General features: G+C 44.1%; 1 protein-coding gene across 4 annotated transcripts in view; it reads right to left on the bottom strand.

Moving 5' to 3' along the window:
* The window catches only part of akap10 (A kinase (PRKA) anchor protein 10), a 110,926-nt gene that overhangs the window by 13,820 nt on the left and 78,706 nt on the right, over positions 1-18,400 (bottom strand). For 3 of the 4 annotated variants that reach the window (XM_072469742.1, XM_072469741.1, XM_072469740.1), the window contains 6 exons: positions 7,254-7,390; positions 6,528-6,672; positions 5,381-5,557; positions 3,311-3,420; positions 1,252-1,334; positions 521-573 (listed from right to left, as the gene is read on the bottom strand). In XM_072469742.1, the coding sequence (XP_072325843.1) occupies positions 521-573; positions 1,252-1,334; positions 3,311-3,420; positions 5,381-5,557; positions 6,528-6,672; positions 7,254-7,390 (705 nt within the window). Of the gene's footprint in view, positions 1-520; positions 574-1,113; positions 1,160-1,251; positions 1,335-3,310; positions 3,421-5,380; positions 5,558-6,527; positions 6,673-7,253; positions 7,391-18,400 lie in introns of all 4 variants that reach the window. The other variant, XR_011933704.1, reaches the window with a different exon arrangement.

Here is an 18,400-nt window from a genome sequence, read left to right on the forward strand (position 1 = left end):
ATTTCTCCTCATCTCAGTCCTAAAAGGTTTGCCCGTTATCCTCAAACTATGACCCCTAGTTCTGGACACCCCCACCATAGGGAACATTCTTTCTGAATCTACCCTGCTATTTTTGATTCCAAATCTGCACTCATGGAGTTGGGAAATTTTTCCCTATTTTTAAAATGGACAAGATGATCAGGGAAGAGTAAAAATGTCCTGTATTAGTATAATTATCTTACTGTCAATGAAAATCATTTGGTGTTTTATCACATGCTCCGGTGAGAGGATAAGTTGTTGACTGCTGCTGGATCTGTGTATAATGATTTACACTGTGCGAGAGGTGAAGAAGAGGCTGCAAGTTTAAAATTAGCCACTGGATCTGCAGAAAGTAATAATCGCGTGGCACTTTACCATCATCATCTTAAGCAGCCCAACAGAGCTGAGAATTACTCCGCAAATTCACAAGTTACTGATGTTGCAGAGTCGTGAATGGCCCATGTAAAACAATTTTATTTTAAATAGCAGTCTCAAAATTTACCTCGTCTGTGCTCCCCTGTACCCACTTCTTCATGGCTTGTGAAAACATGGAACCTGTTTGATATAATATAAAAATAGGTTTACAAATGTAATGTTGAGTACGACTGGAGCAAAACCCTTACTTTTTATAGATTCCAGAAAGACATCACAACCCTCAGTTTGCCACCTGTTAAGTTGACAGTCGGCATTTTAAGACAATATGATGTTTTTGTTTTCCATTTAGCACAGTTGCTGCTGCTGGTGACTGTTACACAGATTGCTAATTGCAATGATCCAGTGGGTGAGCCATTAATCCCCACCAGCTCTATCAAGCGGAAGCAACAATTTGAGGGAAAGCACTGGGAGAAGGAGGAGGAAATAAAAAAAAGAGGCCATCTTGGCTGCCTTTAGGGGCTGTGATAATTAACAAAGCTCACTTCTCCACATTTTGCTGTCTCCATTTGTTCATTTCTCTCAGTTCGTCTTGCACAAACATAGAGCATGTTAGTTGTCAGGCCTTGCGGTTTGTGAATTGCTACACAGAGCATGTTGCTAGACTGCAAATATTCACAAAGATTCCTTAAATCAGATCTGAAGAATACCATAATAACTTACATTTATATGGTGCCTTTAATGTAGTGAAACGTCCCAAGGCATGTCACTGGAGTGTAATTCAGACAAAAACGGACACCGAGTCAATGACTGAAAAATAGCTCGAACATTTCTCAAATAAAAACTCGGGCGAACATTTACCTTTTGATTTTTTCACATCCGGCTCTGGTTCAGACTCTCTTATAAACTGGCCAAGCTCATTTATCTTCCCAAATGTCATTCTCCTACCAAATAAATCAAGAGGAATTCTGACACAATTGACACAAACTTGCTAATAGAATCAAAGAAACCCTACAGTGCAGGAGGCCATTTGGCCCATCAAGTCTGCACCGACCCTTCGAATTAGCTCTCTGCCCATTGACTAGTGTCCATCTGGCCCTATCCCCATAATCCCATAAACTAACCTGCACATCCCTGGACATTGAGGGGCAATTTAGCATGGCCAATCCACTTTATCTGCACATATCTGGTCGGTGGGAGGAAACCGCAGCAATAATACAATGTAAAGAGTGACCCATCCTGAAGAGGTTCAGGACCGGCCAAGGCCTCTGCTTAGCCAACCTCCATAGTTGGGGTATTAGTGGCAATCCCTTATGTGCCTGTGGGAGAGGGCAAACTATGCACAACATCATGGAAGTGTCCATAGACACACTGGAGGTCTATCCGCACTCAACACAGCAGGAGAAACTTAGGCTTAGCGACTTTGCATTCGCTAAATAAATAAACTTCATTTTTTCATTATTTAGAGAAAAGTCTGGATGACGCACAGTGCTCTACTAGAACGGGGAGTCCCTGAAAGATAATGAGTCAACCTTAGTGAAAACTAAGGACTGAATAGACAAGAGAAACACATGACCTTTGGTGTAGCCAATGGTAAAATTAAAGGTCACCCTAGTTAATAGGTGTTCCAAACCATATGATGAGCAGTTAAAATTGATTAAACTGCTTATGGTTTTTTAGGTATAAGTGTATCCATCAACATTCAGATAATAATAATATAATAATCGTTTATCGTCACAAGTAGGCTTCAATGAAGTTACTGTGTAAAGCCTCTAGTCGCCACATTCCGGCGCCTGTTCGGGGAGGGCGGCACGGGAATTGAACCCGCACTGCTGGCCTTGTTCTGTATTACAAGCTAGCTGTTTAGCCCACTGTCCTAAACCAACCCCAAGTGTTAGTTTATATTTAAAGCTATCTACTGTTTGTTACAGTTCTAAGGTGTGTCTGAAGGAGCCCAAGAACTTTACGGTTTGCAACATCCAGCACCAAGATCCACTTTATCATGAGCTTGAAGCACGAGTTACTATAAACAAATAAAATTTTAAAACATTCTGTCACGGGCTGTGGGCCTCGCTGGATAGGCCAGCATATATGCCTAATTGCCCTGGAGAATGTGGTGGTGAACTGCCGTCTAAATCACGGCGGGCCATGTGTTGTAGGAACATCCACAATGTTGTTAGGAGCAGAGTTCCAGGTTTTTTTTAACTGGCAACAGTGAAGTTCCAAGTCAGTATAATGTGCAATTTGGAGGGGAACTTAAGTGATGATGTTCTCTGCTGCTGCTCTTGGCCCTCAAGAAGCTAGGGGGCACAGGTTTGGGAGGTTCTGCCAAGGGAGCCTTGTTGAGTGGAATGACTTTGAGGATTATAGTGTTGGTTTTATCACAGTCTGAATAATTGGGCGATAAGTTGAGTTCAAAACTATTTTTTCAAATTAAGAGGAACTTTTTGAAAAAACGCAAGACTGTACAGCCAGCCTTGACATAACATTCGGAATGGTTTTAAAAAAGACCTGTCGGTTTAAGTATTCTTTTCACCCATATCTTCTTTGGTCATCTGTTACAAAGACAGCTGCTATGATAGAATAGACCAGAAAAGATCTACTGGTTCATCAAGTCTGTTCCACACAAATGGGATGCCTTGTGTATAACAATACAGACACTCCCCCTACTACCTGCTCCATGTAATCTCCTGGGAGGCGAAGGGGGGAAAAAAACAAGTCTATTAGGGAAATATGACCTGGAAAATTCCTCTGCATGATCGAAGTGATCAAAACTCGTCCATGCAACAATTCTGGCCTCACTGTACCCAACAGCTTTTTTACTATGCTCTATTTTGAACTTTACAAGTATTCAGCGACAAGAAGACGAGAGAACACAAGTTGCTTAGCTTAAGCATTTCCAGCACTTGTTGTGACTCACCCCGCAAAAGTCCTGTGATATAAAGATTCTGGTTCTAGGCTTGCAGCATCAACTACTATTGCTTCGTCAAAGTTTTTCAGGATTTTCACTGTAGCCTTTCTGATGCCATGCTATTTTTAAAAAAAAAGAGATTAACTTCAATGTTGACTCAAAAACAAAGTTAAACTGCTTGACATTTATACTCTGGTCGAGGAGACTCAAGGGAAATCATACAATTGTAGGATGATTACACAAGGGGCAATTCAGCCCATCGCGCTTGTGCTGGTTCTCTGCAAGGACAATTTAGCGAGTCCCATTCTTCTGTCCTTATCTATAACCCTTCTGGTAGTCATCCTATTCCCTTTCGAAAGCCACAATCAAATTTGCTTTCAATAGTTTTTCAGGCAGCACATTCCAGATTGCAACACCAGTGTTTCTTTATGCTGCATTTGGTTCTGTTGCTATTGGCGCCCTGTGACTCTCAACCTCTCCACCAATGGGATCAGTTTCTCTCGATCTATTCAAGATTTTGGGCACCTCTCTCAAATTTCCTCTCGCCCTTCTCCAAGAAGAACAAACCCATTAGTTCCAATCTGCCCTTGGAACTGAAGTCCCTCATCCCTAGAACCATTCTCACAATGTTTTGCTGCCCCCTCATAGATCCCTTCACATCCTGAAGTGTGGTTCCTTTAATTAAACATAATATTCCAGCTGAGGCTGAACCAGTATTTTTTAAAGGCTCGCCATAACCTCCTTGCTTTTGTACTCTTATGCTTCTATTTATAAAACTCAGGATCCTGCACGTTTTATCCCGCTTTTTCAACCTGCCTTGCCACCTTCAAACCATTGTGCACGTACACCCTGTCCCGACACCCGCTTTAGAACTATACCCTTTTATTTTTTATTGTCTCTCCTCATTCTTCCTACCAAAAGGCGTCCTTATGCACTTGTCTACATTAATCAGTCACATATCATCTAATAATAATCATTATTCTTGTCACAAGTAGGCTTACATTAACACTGCAATGAAGTTACTGTGAAAATCCCCTAGTCACCACTTTCCGGCACCTGTTTGGGTACGCAGAGAGAGAAATCAGAATGTCCAAATTACCCAACAAGCACGTCTCTCGGTACTTGTGAGAGGAAACCGGAGCCCCCGGAGGAAACCCACGCAGACACGAGGAGAATGTGCAGGCTCCGCACAGACAGTGTCCCAAGCTGGGAATCGAACCTGAGACTCTGGCGCTGTAAAGCAACAGAGCTAACCACTGTCCCATGTCTGCCTATTCCACCAGCCAATGTGTGCCTCCTTGAAGTTTAACACTATCAAGTTCACTATACTTCCAAGATTTGTGTCATCTACAATTACTTTTCAGCAGATAGTAAATGTTTAAAGTTGTACAAGGAACATAAAACTGCATGTGAGGTATAAATCCTATTTGACCAGTATCCAGTTAATTCACAATGTTTTCTGCTTTACTCCTATTTATTCATCCTCAGCTGTTCCCCAACATTTACCGGTTGGGCTTAATGCCCTGTTTCTGTGCTGTAAGTAGTATATAATCCATCCAGTTACAGTAGGATAGCTCCATGTAGAACTCCGCCATTGAGATATTAAGCCTAATTCTCAACCACTGACAATTTTCTCAGAATGATATTTCAGTTCTCAGAGCTATCGGATTGCCTCTTGCTTAATAACATTCATTTTGTTGAATTCTAGAGCACAGCTTCCCTCTTCAATCAACATCACCAATATAGATTAAACGGCCTTTAATGTCATTTGCTTGTCATGCGAGCTGGTGCACAAATTGGGCTTTGTATTTGGCTTTGCAACAGTTAGTACTTTTCAGAGGTAATTTATAAGATGCAAAGCACTTTGAGATATCCTGAAGACATGATAAAAAGCTACATAAATGAACGTTTTTTTAAAAATTTAAGATATTTAAAGTTGGTCTTTTCTTTGTGCTCACAAGCAAGCTGAAACCTTCACTCTAGTACATTCTAAAGTATGGACTGTATTGCGTTTTACCAATTGAAGTACAAAATCAAATATACATTAATAATGTTCTGAAGACGAAAGGTTTTCTGTACCTGTGCCATGCTAGCATCAGAACTGCCAATGCTGGGTTCATGTTCATGAGGGCTATTTGGTCCTTGGCCAAGAAAGGGAGAATAGGCTCCTGTAAATTCATCATTTCGCACTGAATGGATGAGATCATTCAAGTATTTGTAGTACAAATTACTAGACAAGAAACCAGGTAAATAAACCTGAAAGGTACAAAAGGACAGGCTATTCATAATTAGGATGAAGAAAATAATCTTCACATTGATCAATATTTATAATTTTCAAGCACTGTTTTACGGGTTTTCTCTGTTCTGCAAATCAGCCAGCAGGTTCATCACATTTGTGCTTTACTCCGATCTGCCCCACCATTGTGGAGCGTGCTACTTATAACTATTTTCTGCTTCTAGCTTGTTAGGTGTCCAACCGCTGTCAAACTCTGGTGCGCTGAACAGCTCAAGAGGCCAATTGTACCAGCACAAGATTAAAGTTTTTAACACATTCACTCAGAATGTGGGAATCACCAGCATTTATTGTCCATCACTAATTGCTCTCGAGAAGGTAGACAGCCAATCACCTTCTTGACATGAATGGTTTGATGGGATATTTTTGAGTCAACTGCCCTGCTGAGAGTTTTGAATCACACAAGGGTCAGGCAGGGCGAGGACAGCAGACGCTTTCTCTCTTGAAAGATTAGTCAATCAGATGGTTTTGATGACAATTTGGAAGTTTCATGGTCACCGTTACTGACATTAATCAAATAATTTACTTTAAATTCCCGGCTGCAGTGGTGGGATTGGAACTTGGGTCTCCCAGCCAATGGTCCGGATCTCTAGATTACTGATGTGGTAACATAACCGCGTTGCTACAGTATCCGATGAAGTGCAACAACCTCTGTTGCTATCTGAGAAAGACCTTGCATATAGTTGGGATCTCCATTTATCTTGCAAACACAAATTAAATATTTAACAAGGAAAACTGAAGTATGCAGGAAGCACAAACAAAATACATGTCCATGGTTTTTCCTCAGAAAATATTTTCAAAATACTCCCCATAAAGTGCAAACAGGGTCTACTACGCATGTCAAATAATATTGCAATCATGTAGGTTATCTTTCAATTTGAAATGTGGATTTAAATCAGTAAATGTTTAAGAGGGTTAACAAAGCAAACTCACTTTTTCCATTGTCGTCCAGGCTTGCCTTAATGGAGTGGCGAAACAATCAGGGAGTGGTCCTCCTTCTCTGCAGATATTTGACTCTATTTCTAATCGGACAAAATCATCAAATCCTAAAGAGTGCGTAGCTTGCAAAGAAAAGAACCTATGAATAAAAACACAGCAATTAAACAAGTGGTACTACAGGTCTGTCTTGTACTTCAACTCAATGTAACTCAATGTAATTGTTAAATTGTAACAATGTCGACGAACCAGCCAGTCCAAAATTCAACCATGTGAACACGACAGAAACACTGTAGGATGGAGGTACTGAGGAATATTTGCTCAGGTGAGATCACATTGACTTCAAAATGTTAACAAAAAGCTTAGCTACTAATTCGATGGCTAGCTCAAGTGCAGGTTTTATAATACAACAAGTTCGGCATTTATTGATATGAGACTTGAAGGCAAAAAAGGGATAGTCAAAACTGGAATTGAAACATCCTGATCATTAAAAACATTTCCCCCACCTTCACCTTGTTAATAGAATACCACAATGGCAACAGCACAATGTTTCCTTTTACTATATTAGAAGTCACACATTTCATGCATACCCATCTCTTAGCATTATATTTGAAGCTATTGCCTGAGCTCAAGGACCTCAACCTAAAAAACTAAATTATAATATACGCTTTTCAATGTCATGGCTTACACGCCAAATTTGCTTATTTGTTTTCTTACACTTACTTATCATACAAGATCATGGCATCATTCTGTGCTTCTTGACCATCGTACTGCCCGCTTTTAGCAGCCAGTTGAGTTTGGAAGTTGTCTGCAGCCAACCAAAACTGCAGGATATTTACAGCTTCTTCTTTCTCCATATACTAAAAGAAAATGAGGAATAAGTATTAAATGCACACCAAACCAAACCCTACATTAGATGTTCACAAATCAAATGATTACCTGACATGTGGTTTTTATTAAGTGGACAAAAGCAGCCATTTTTGTGCAAAGCAAAATCCACAATAGCAGATGGATCGTCCAAATCAATTTTAGTTGGTCTTGACCAAGTAACATTAGCTCGGAAAATGGTGGAACTGCCTTCAAAGAACAAAGAAAAGTACAGCACAGGAACAGGCCCTTTGGCCCTCCAAGCCTGTGCCGACCATGCTGCCCGTCTGAACTAAAATCTTCTACACTTCCGGGGTCCGTATCCCTCTATTCCCATCCTATTCATGTATTTGTCAAGATGCCCCTAAAACGTCACTATCGTCCCAGCTTCCACCACCTCCTCCGGCAGAGAGTTCCAGGCACCCACTACCCTCTGTGTAAAAAAACTTACCTCGTACATCTCCTCTAAACCTTGCACCTTAAACCTATGCCCCCTAGTAATTGACCCCTCTATCCTGGGGAAAAGCCTCTCACTATCCACTCTGTCTATGCCCCTGATAATCTTGTAGACCTCTATCAGGTCGCCCCTCAACCGCCTTCGTTCCAGTGAGAACAACCCAAGTTTATTTAACCTCTCCTCATAGCTAATGCCCTCCATACCAGGCAACTTCCTGGTAAATCTCTTCTGCACATTTTAAATAGTATCATGGGAATTTGTATGTTCACATCAATTGGCAGATTTGGTTTATCACCTCTTTCAAAGGTGGCGCTTTCAACGATTCAGAACTTCCTTGGCACTCTAATGGTTTTTTCCTAAGTGAGACGCCCAACTCCTATAATGTGGTTTGCAACCCACACACAACCTTTGGACACGTGCGTTGATACGCGACCAAGACACCACAAATAAACTTGCACAAAACGTTCAATTTATTTTCAAATCTTCACACAGATAATGGGAAATGTTAACTGGTTATTCTTCACCACCTAAAAGGTACTAGTAAAATCTGCAGAAAACCCCACACCAGCAGCAGCCTACACTTCTATCTATATGTGCTACAGAAAGTATACACAAGTTACTATTTAAACATACTGATTTATGGGGTGCAGTTTAAAAATAAACTTTTTACTCAACTTTTACACTTTTGGATCTGTTTGATTCCCTTTGGAAAACGATGCATTAAATGCGGAGAAAGTAGCACAAAATAGTCTGTGGAATCTGCGTGAAATTTTGTTCAAAACTACCATAGCACCAGTAGAGATATGGAGTTATTATCTCACCAGTGAAAGTACCATTGTTTAACCATTTAACTCAACCATCAGAATAATAATAATCTTTATTATTGTCACAAGTAGGCTTACATTAACACTGTAATGAAGTTACTGTGAAAAACCCCTAGTCGCCACATTCCGGCACCTGTTCGGGAGGGAGAATTCAGAATGTCCAATTCACCTAACAAGCACATCTTTCGGGACTTTTGGGAGGAAACCGGAACACCCGGAGGAAACCCATGCAGACACGGGGAGAACGTGCAGACTCCGCACAGACAGTGACCCAAGCCGGAATTGAACCCGGGTCCCTGGCGCTGTGAAGCAACAGTGCTACCCACTGTACTACCGTGCCGCCCTTTCATCTTAAGAATAATTAACAATAAATTTATTTTAAAAAATAAGGGATGAGGATTTCTTCTCTTTGAACATTTACTGTTCCACAATTCCCACACACTTCTCCTCCAGCCATGCTCCCATGACGTACCCCAAGTCTGTGGCCTTGCCTCAGTCCTGATGACGAGCTATTCCTAACATCCCCAAGTCAACTTAAAACACCCTTTTCTTTCCTCCCCACCTTCCAAAGCCCATGACTTTTCCGGTCAGCTTTTGCCAGATTTCCCTTCATAATATAGTCTTAAGTTTCAGTTTGTCCTCTCATTTGGGGAATGATGTGGAGATGCCAGAGTTGGACTGTGGTGAACACAGTAAGAAGTCTCACAACACCAGGTTAACCTATTGGACTTTAACCTGGTGTTGTAAGACGTCTTACTGTGCTCATTTGTGGAGGCAGACAATCGCCTATGAGAAGACCACTGCTGCAAGGTGGCCTGAGTCTTTGGGAAGATTGCTTGCCTGTCCTCTTTAAGCTATTATGTAAAAAGTTTCACAATTTTATTTTCATTTCATGGAATATTTACTGATTTTAACTAATGACTGTATGATTGATTATATGTTACATTGGAGGTGAAGCCAAAGACAAATTTCCACTTTTGCATGGACAATAAAGTTCTAGTCTACTCTACTTTTCTGTCTGGAAATTTGGAGTTAATCAAGAGTTTCAGTGATTGCTATGAAAGAGTGATTATTCGCAATAGTTGAAATGACTTTCGCTGCTAAGTTGTGACCTGCATCACACCAAGATGATACCAGGGTAAGGCTGCCAATATTCCAAATGGTCTTGGAGTCTCCAGGAATTGGAGATTAATCTGCTGGACACTGCTGCAAGCATCCCAGGAGAAACAGTACAGGTGCATTAACATAAGTAAGTGTTTATTTTAATTTCCTTTGAATACTTTCACTGATGAGTTATTTTAAAATGGAAATAGTTGGGGGAACATAGAAACAAGGACCAGGAGCAATAGGGAAAATGCTAGTCTATTATAAAAGATGTAATAACAGGCAATTTAGTAAACATCAACACGATTGGACAAAGTCAACATGGATTTATCATGTTTGACAAGCCTACTGGAGTTTTTTGAGGGTGTAACAAGTAGAACAGATAATGATGATCCAGTGGATGTGGCGTATTTGGTTTATCAGAAAGCTTTTGATAAAGTCCTACAGGACGGCACGGTGACACAGTGGTTAGCACTGCTGCCTCATAGCAGCAGGGGCCCAGGTTCGATTCCAACCTTGGGTGATTGTCTGTGTGGAGTTTGCACTTTGTCTCTGGGCCTGCATGGGTTTCCTCCAGTTTCCTCCTACAGTGCAAAGATGTGCAGGTTAGGTGGATTGGCTATGCTAAATTGCCCCTTGTCCAGGCACGGTAGCACAGTGGAGGGAGGGACAGTAGCACAGTGCAGGGAGGCACGGTAGCATAGTGGTTAGTACAGTTGCTTCACAGCTTGATCCAAGGTTTGATTCCCGGCTTGGGTCACTGTCTGAGTGGTGTCTGCATGTTCTCCCCGTGCATGCGTGGGTTTCCTCCGGGTGCTCCGGTTTCCTCCTACAGTGCAAAGATGTGCAGGTTAGGTGGATTGGCCATGCTAAATTGCCCTTAGGTTAGGTGGGGTTACGGGGATAGGGTGGAAGTGTGGGCTTAAGTGGGGTGCTCTTTCCAAGAGCTGGTGCAGACTCGATGGGCTGAGTGGCCTCCTTCTGCACTGTAAATTCTATGATTAGGTGGGGTTACAGGTTTGCGGTAAGTGGGTCTACGTTTTTCAGAGGGCAGGTGCAGACTTGATGGCCCAAATGGCCTCCTGCACTGTCGGGATTCTATGTTTAGAGATTTGTGTGCAAAATTAAAGCACATGGGATTGGGAGTAATATACTGGCATGGATTGAGAATTGGTTAACAGGCAGATAGGAATAAATGGGTCTTTTTCGAAGAGGCAGGCAGTGACTCGTGGGGTCCTGCAGGGATCATGCCTGGGCCCCAGCTATTCACAGTATGCATCAATGATTTGGATGAGGGAGCCAAAAGTAATATTTCCAAGTTTGCTGACAACACAAAACTTGATGGGAGTGTGAGTGTTGAGGAGGATGTTAAGAGGCTTCAAAGTGATTCAGACAAGTTGAGTGAGTGGAGAAATACATGGCAAACGCAATACAACGTGAATAAATATAAAGTTATCCACTTCGCAGAGAGAAACATAATGGCAGCATTATTTAAATGATGGATTGGGAAATCTTGATGTACAAAGGGACCAGGATGCCCGAGTACACCAGTAACTGAAAGCAAGCATGTAGGTCTAGCAAGCAGTTAGGAATGCAAGTGGTATGTTGGCCTTCATTGCAAGAGAATGTGAGTACAGGAGCAAGAATGGCTTACTGCAGCTGTACAGGGCCTTGGTGAGACCACACCTGGTGTATTATGTTCACTTTTAGTCTCCTCGTCAAAGAAAGAATATACTTGCCATAGAGGGAGTGCAGTGAAGCTTCACCATACTGATTCCTGGTATGGCAGGACTGTCATACGAGGGAAGATTGGGTTAAATGGGCCTGTATTCATGGGGATTTAGAAGAATGAGAGGTGATCTAATGGAAACGTATAACATTCTGACAGGACTGGGCAGGCAGGATGCAGGCATGTTGTTTTCTCGGGTCACAGTCTCAGGATACGGGATAGGCCACTTAGGACTGAGATGAAGAGAACCTTCTTCACTCAGAGGGTGGTGAACCTATGGAATTCTTTACCCATAGAAGACTGGAAACCAAGTCACTGAATATATTTAACAAGGAAATAGATAGATTTCTAGACACTAAGCTGTCAAGGGGCTTGGGAGTGCATGGGATTATGGCGTTGAGATAGAGGATCAGCCATGATCATATTGAGTGGCAGAGCAGGTTCGAAGGGCCGAATTACCTACTTCCTGCGACTAATTTGTTCCATATGTAGGCCATTCAGCCCTTCGAGCCTGTTCCACCATTTAATAAGATCCTGGCTGATCTTCTATCCGCCATACCCCCACGCTCTCTTCGAATCTGCACTCTGCTACTCCCAATAACCTATCACCCCATACTAGCAAGCATCTATTGACCTCTGCCTTAGAAATACTCAAAGGCTCTACTTCCAAAACATTTTCAGGAAGAAAGTTCCAAAACCTCCCGACCCTCTGAATGAAAACATTTTGGCTCCATCTCCATTTTAAGTATGTGATCCTTTATTTTTAAACAGTGACCTGTAGTTCTAGATTTTCTGACAAGAGAAAACACCTTCTCCATACCCACCCGTCAAGACCCCTCAGGATCTTATCAAGTCGCCTCTTACACTTCTAAACTCCAGATACAAGCCGAGTCTGTCTAATCTTTCCTCATTATGCAATCCGCCCATTCCAAGTATTAGTTTGGTAAACCTACTCCGGACTTGTTCCAACACATTTACATCCTTTCTTAAATAAGGTGAATAATACTGTACACAGTGCTTCAAATGTGGTCTCACTCGTGCCCTGCACAACAGAAGCATAATCTCACTACTTTTTGTTTCACTATTTTTATTCTCCATTTTCACATTTTCTTCAGAATTTACACCTCACCAACAAACAGTAAACGGTAACGAATACAATGTCAACCCCCTTATTAACAACGATCCCAACCTCCCACCAACCCCCAAACAACTGCCCACCAGACAATATAAGCATCAAATAAAACAAACCCTCCCAAGGTGGAAAAAGAAAGGGGAAAAAAAGGAATCAGGAATCGCCTATGGTCACCATTGACATATACAGTCCACCCCTCCCAAACCCCCCCTAATATTCAACGCCATCCAATCCCCGAAAGAGTACCATGAATGACACCCACCACCCCCCGCCCCCACCACCACCCTCCCAGACTCCTCCCCTCCACTTTCTCTTGTCAACTCCTCCCCCCAACCTCGGTTCCTTCCCCCAACTTTTCACCCCGGCTACACTCACCGAAACCTGTTCTGCCAGGCTCCGATGGCCGCAGCCCCTCCCCCCACCTCACTCCTGTTCACTGGCCGGCTTAAGCCGGCCAGTGTGGAGGACCCCGCCCGGGTCTCCTTCCCCCTTGCCCGGTCCCAGGAAAACCAAGAACCCCAGCATACACACCCAAGCCCCAAAGAACCATCATTGCAAATGAAAGTCCCAACTCTTCCCTTGTCCAAAAATATACATCGTTGACTCATTTAGTACACACACCAACACACAGTGAAAAAATAAAGTTACATGAGGCTACATCGGTACACGACCATTTCTCAATTCTGCAACAGTCCTTCAGCCTTCGCAAACTCCTCCGTCGCTTCCGCCGTCCCAAAATAAAAGTCCTTGGATTTGTAGGTCACTCTCAACTTAGCTGGATATACTATGCCGCACTGCACCTTGCTGATATACAGTGCCTTCTTCACCCAGCTGAAGGCAGCCCGCCTCTTCACCAGCTCCATTGTAAAGTTCTGGTATATGCGTATACCAGCTCCAGTCCACTGCACCACCCGCTTCTGCTTTGCCCAGCACAAGACCTTCTCCTTCACGCTGTACCTACGGAAACACACAGTTACAACACTTGGCGGCTCACTCGCCTTTGGTATAGGCCTCCACGACCGATATCAAGAGGGATCGTCCCCTTCCCCCAATAGCTTCGCCAACATCGTGGCAAAATACTCCGTCGGCCTCAGGCCTTCCACCTCTTCGGGCAGACCCACGATCCTCAGATTCTGCCGCCTGGATCTGTTTTCCAGGTCTTCCGTTTTGGCTCGCAGACCCTTGTTGGTCTCTATCACCCTCTGCAACTCCTTCCCCATCGAGGTGAGTTGGTCACTGTGCTGCGATAATGCCTCTTCCATTTCCTTCAGTGTCTCACCTTGCTGCCGCACCTCTGCCGCTGCGCTCGATACCGTCGCCCTCACCGGATCAATCGCCTCGGCCACCAGCACTTTCAATACCGCCCCCATCTCCTTCTTCATCCCTTCCATGTGTTTTGTGAACTGTTTTTCAAGTTCCACAGCCATCAGCTTGGTCATTTCTTCTGCCGTGAGCAACGCGGCCTCACCCTGGTGCTCCAGCCTCCGCTTTCCTTACAGTTCCTGCCCATAATCTAGCTTCTTTTGTATCAATTCCCCTTGCACTAAATGATATGGGGATGGAGTTGTGGACAACTTGTTTGACTGGGCAGAGTGGTTGAGGTAGGGGGCTGAATTGTTGAAATTCCCAGGAATGTAGCCACAGTTGGAATCACCATACACACACACAAACACTCAAACAGCCACTACTTCCAAAATAACATGAGAACTCCTAGGAGACGCAAAAAATAAAAACCTGTAAATACAAAAACATTTTCTCAAAACAAGGAAGAACCTTAATCACAGGGATTCAAATAAAAACTCTGCAGGTCCTCGCAGGAACTGAAAAGAATGAGGTAGTAAAGTTGCATATTGATTGCCACATGTTCTCAAATAAATCTCAACATTTGTATTAAAAAATTATTCTCAAGTAATGCAGTAGCATCAAGCAGTTCACGTACATAACAATGTCGGAATGAGAAACAGCCACTTCAATCAATTCATTCTCCAGGTCCTGAGCCAGTTTTTATATTTTCTTTCCCAAACCAAACATACTGCTTACAAATTCAAGAAATGATTCAATTCCTGATGAGTATTTTGACGCATTATTTGCTGCAATAGATTATACCACTATTCTTGACTGCTCCATTGTTAAATTATCAGACTGCTTATTGGACCGATAACTAGTACTGGAAATTTTCTCTATTTAAGTATTGAGAAGACTGAAGCCATCACTCTCAGTCCCCTCTCCAAGCTCCCGACTCCATTCCTCTCCCTGGCAACTGTCTGAGACTAAACAGTCCGTTCATGGATCTTGGTGTTATATTTGACTCCAAGATGAGCTTCCAGTCACACATCCACACCACCCTGAAAACCACCTACTTCAACCTCCTTAATATCGCTCAACTTCGCCCAACCTCAGCTCATCTACTACTCATTTATGCCTTGTTACCTCTAGACTTGACTATTCCAACGCACTCCTGGCTGACTTCCCACATTCTATCTTCTTTAAACTTGAGGGCTTCCAAACCTGTGCTGCCTGTGTCCTGACTCGCATCTAGTCCCATTCATGTATCACCCCTGTGCTCGCTGACCTATATTGATTTTTGCTTGAGTTCATTATAATCTTTATTGTCACAAGTTGGCTTACACCTCAACACCTTTATTGTAAAATTCTCATCCTTGTTTCCTATAATGATTGTAATCTTTATTATTGTCACAAGTAGGCATACATTAACACTGCAATGAAGTTACTGTGAAAAGCCCCTAGTTGCCACATTCTGGCGCCTGTTCAGGTACACTGAGGGAGAATTCAGAATGTCCAATTCACCTAACAAGCCCGTCTTTGGGACTTGAGAGAGGAAACCGGAGCACCCGGAGGAAACCCACGCAGACACGGGGAGAATGTGCAGATTCCACACACCGGGACCTGAGCAGGAATCAAACCCGGGCCTGTGGCGCTGTGAAGCAACAGTGCTAACCACTGCGCTACCGTGCCGCCCATCATCTCTATCTCTGTAATCTCCCCCAGCCCCACAAGATATCTGTTCTCATCTAACGCTGGCCTCTTGAGCATCCCAGATTTTAATCATTTCAACACTTGTAGCCGTGCCTTCAGTTGCCGAGGCCCCAAGCTCTGGAATTCCCTTTCTGTGTCTCTCTGCCTCACTTTCCTCCAAGACATTTTAAACTTAGCTCCTTGGACAAGCTTTTGGTTATTGATCTAATGTCTCCTTATTTGGCTTGGCATCATATTTTGTTTTATATTGCTCTTGCAAAGCGCACCTCGAGACGTATTGTGTTATTTAGCTGTTGTTATGAAATCCATTTCATGGAATGGCTGATGGGTTAGTTTTATTACTTCTCATACCAATCCAAAGTAGTTTCAGGCTTCAACATAAAAGTGATCTTTTAACTCAGAAGTTGGGCTACGTTCTGACAAAGGCACAAGTTACCCACTAGGAGGCCATCCCACATTGCTGAGTTTGCATCACACACAATCAAACAAGCTGGATCCAAGGCCACATTTTTTATTTAAGAAGTGGCCACATCCACCAGAAGCTTTTTAATGTTATAAGACAGCACTCTGTTTTCTTAAGAGTGCAACTCTTATGTCCGTCCAAGCAATAACACAAAGAGTTCCTTTGTAGATGTCCTTGGTGTGGCCTGGTAGGATGTGCAGCTGGCTGTGTTACTCTAGTTTGCTGAATACGCATTCAAATCTACAAATACCTGTTTGAAACTAGTATTTTCAATATAAACTACACTTAGAATAACAACATTAATTCAATGTTCATTGAGTGACAACTTCAATTATTCCAGTTTCTGAGTCAGAAAACTGTGGCTTCTAGCCAGATTCCAGGAACTCAGCACAAAACTAAGGCCAACATTTCAACGTATTCCTAAAGAGTGTTGAATTTGGACTTCCGGTGGCAGCAATGAATGAGTGAGCCGCACATTCGGGGGCTCTCACTCCGCCGGGATTTGAGGACCTGGTTCCCCGGTTTTGCGGGACTGCGGAGCACTGGAAAGACGGCCACGGAGGTGCTGAGGAACGGACAGAGCTGCATGGAACCGCAGGAGAGCAGAAGGCAACGAAAACGGGAGAGGAAAGGACAAAGGCAAGATGCAGGGGAAGCTGACCCGGGAGCAAAGATGGCGGACATACGGACCTGGCAATCCAGCAGGCGCTGGAAAACATGCTGCAGGTGATAAAGAGCAGTTTTGAGTCGTTGAAGCGGGATAACTTGGACCCACTTCAGAAGGCAGTGGATCAGCTGAACCAGAGACTGGATGCCCAGGACGAAAAAGTTAAGGAGCTGGGGGAGGCAGTGGAGGAGCAGGCGGACACGCAGACGATTGCTGCGCTAGAAGTCGACGGGTTTAAGAGAGACAGAGAAGACTGCCGGACAGAGTAGAGGAGCTGGAAAATAGAGCCCGGAGACAAAATCTGAGGATCATCGGCCTCCCGGAGGGGGCGGAGGGAGCTGATGCCACAGCGTTCGTGGCGGACCTGTTGATGCAGCTGATGGGGGCTGAAGCCTGTCCGCGACCGCCGGAGCTGGAGGGGGCACACAGAGTACAGGCGAGACAGGTGCGTCCGGGGGGGTGGGGCCCACCGTCCGATGGTGATTAGGTTCCACTGGTTTGTGGAGAAGGAGCGGGTGCTGTAGTGGGCAAAGAGCGCTAAGAGCAGCACGTGGAATAAGTGTCCTTCGCATTTACCAGACCTAAGCCAGGAGGTGGCCAGGCGGCAAGCAGCCTTAAACAAGTCAAGGAGGTGTTGTTCAAAAAGCACGTGAAGTTTGGTCTGCTCTTCCCAGCCGGTCTTTGGGTTACGCATCAGGGCCAATACCACTACTTCTCAGAGCCCGAAGAAGCGATGGACTTTGTGAGGGATCAGGGGCTGGTCTCGAAAAAAGGACCCACGGACGCAAGCTAGGGTCCGAGAGTTACTGGTTGAAGGGACGCCTACTGTGCCTGGACTGTAGGTCAACTGTTCATTGCTTTAAAGGTGCCTTGTGGTGTATTTTTTGTGGGCAGTTTTTGCCCCCTTTCAAATGGTCTTTCTCCTTTTTTCTGTTGGTTTTTTTTCTCTCCCCTTTTTTTTTATTTTCTTCTGTTGTGGTGGGTACCTTTTGTTGGGCTCTCTGAGTGCGCTGGAGCCTGTATTGTAACAAAAGGGTGGCCGGTCAGCAATGGGGATCAAAGATGCTGGTTGGGGGCTTTTATTTCATTTAGGTCTCTGGTTTTTATGTTTGTTTCGGATGGGGGATATATATATATTTTTTTGGTGCTCAGAAAGGGATGTGGGTTAACACTGATCTGTGTACACAGCTGGAACTGTATTGTGCCTGGAGCAGCCTCGCGTTGCTGTTTGATGTTTACATCTTGTTTGATCTTTCCCATCTTAGTGAGACTGCTCCAGTGGGTCGGAGTGGGGGATGGTGTGCTGGGGAGTGGGGTCGGGGAAACAATGGAAGTGAGACAAGGGGGCGCCGGAGCGATGAGTCACCGGGCTAGCAGATTGGCTAGTCAAGGGAGTCAGGTGGGGGAGGGGGAATACAACCAGTGAATAGCAGGGGTGGAGTTATCGGGGGTGATGCTGGTGGGGGGGGGTTATTTTGCTGACGTGGGGGGAGATCTGAAGTAGGTAATGGAAAGGAGGTCGGGGTTGGAGGCCGCCAAGAGGCGAGCCAGGAATGGCACGGCGCATGGGCCGGGGGCGGGCTGACCCCGGTGGAGGGGGGGGGGGGGGGGGGGGGGGGTTGGGCCCCCC

Source organism: Scyliorhinus torazame, chromosome 12, assembly GCF_047496885.1.
Source record: "Scyliorhinus torazame isolate Kashiwa2021f chromosome 12, sScyTor2.1, whole genome shotgun sequence".
NCBI classification, from domain to species: domain Eukaryota; kingdom Metazoa; phylum Chordata; class Chondrichthyes; order Carcharhiniformes; family Scyliorhinidae; genus Scyliorhinus; species Scyliorhinus torazame.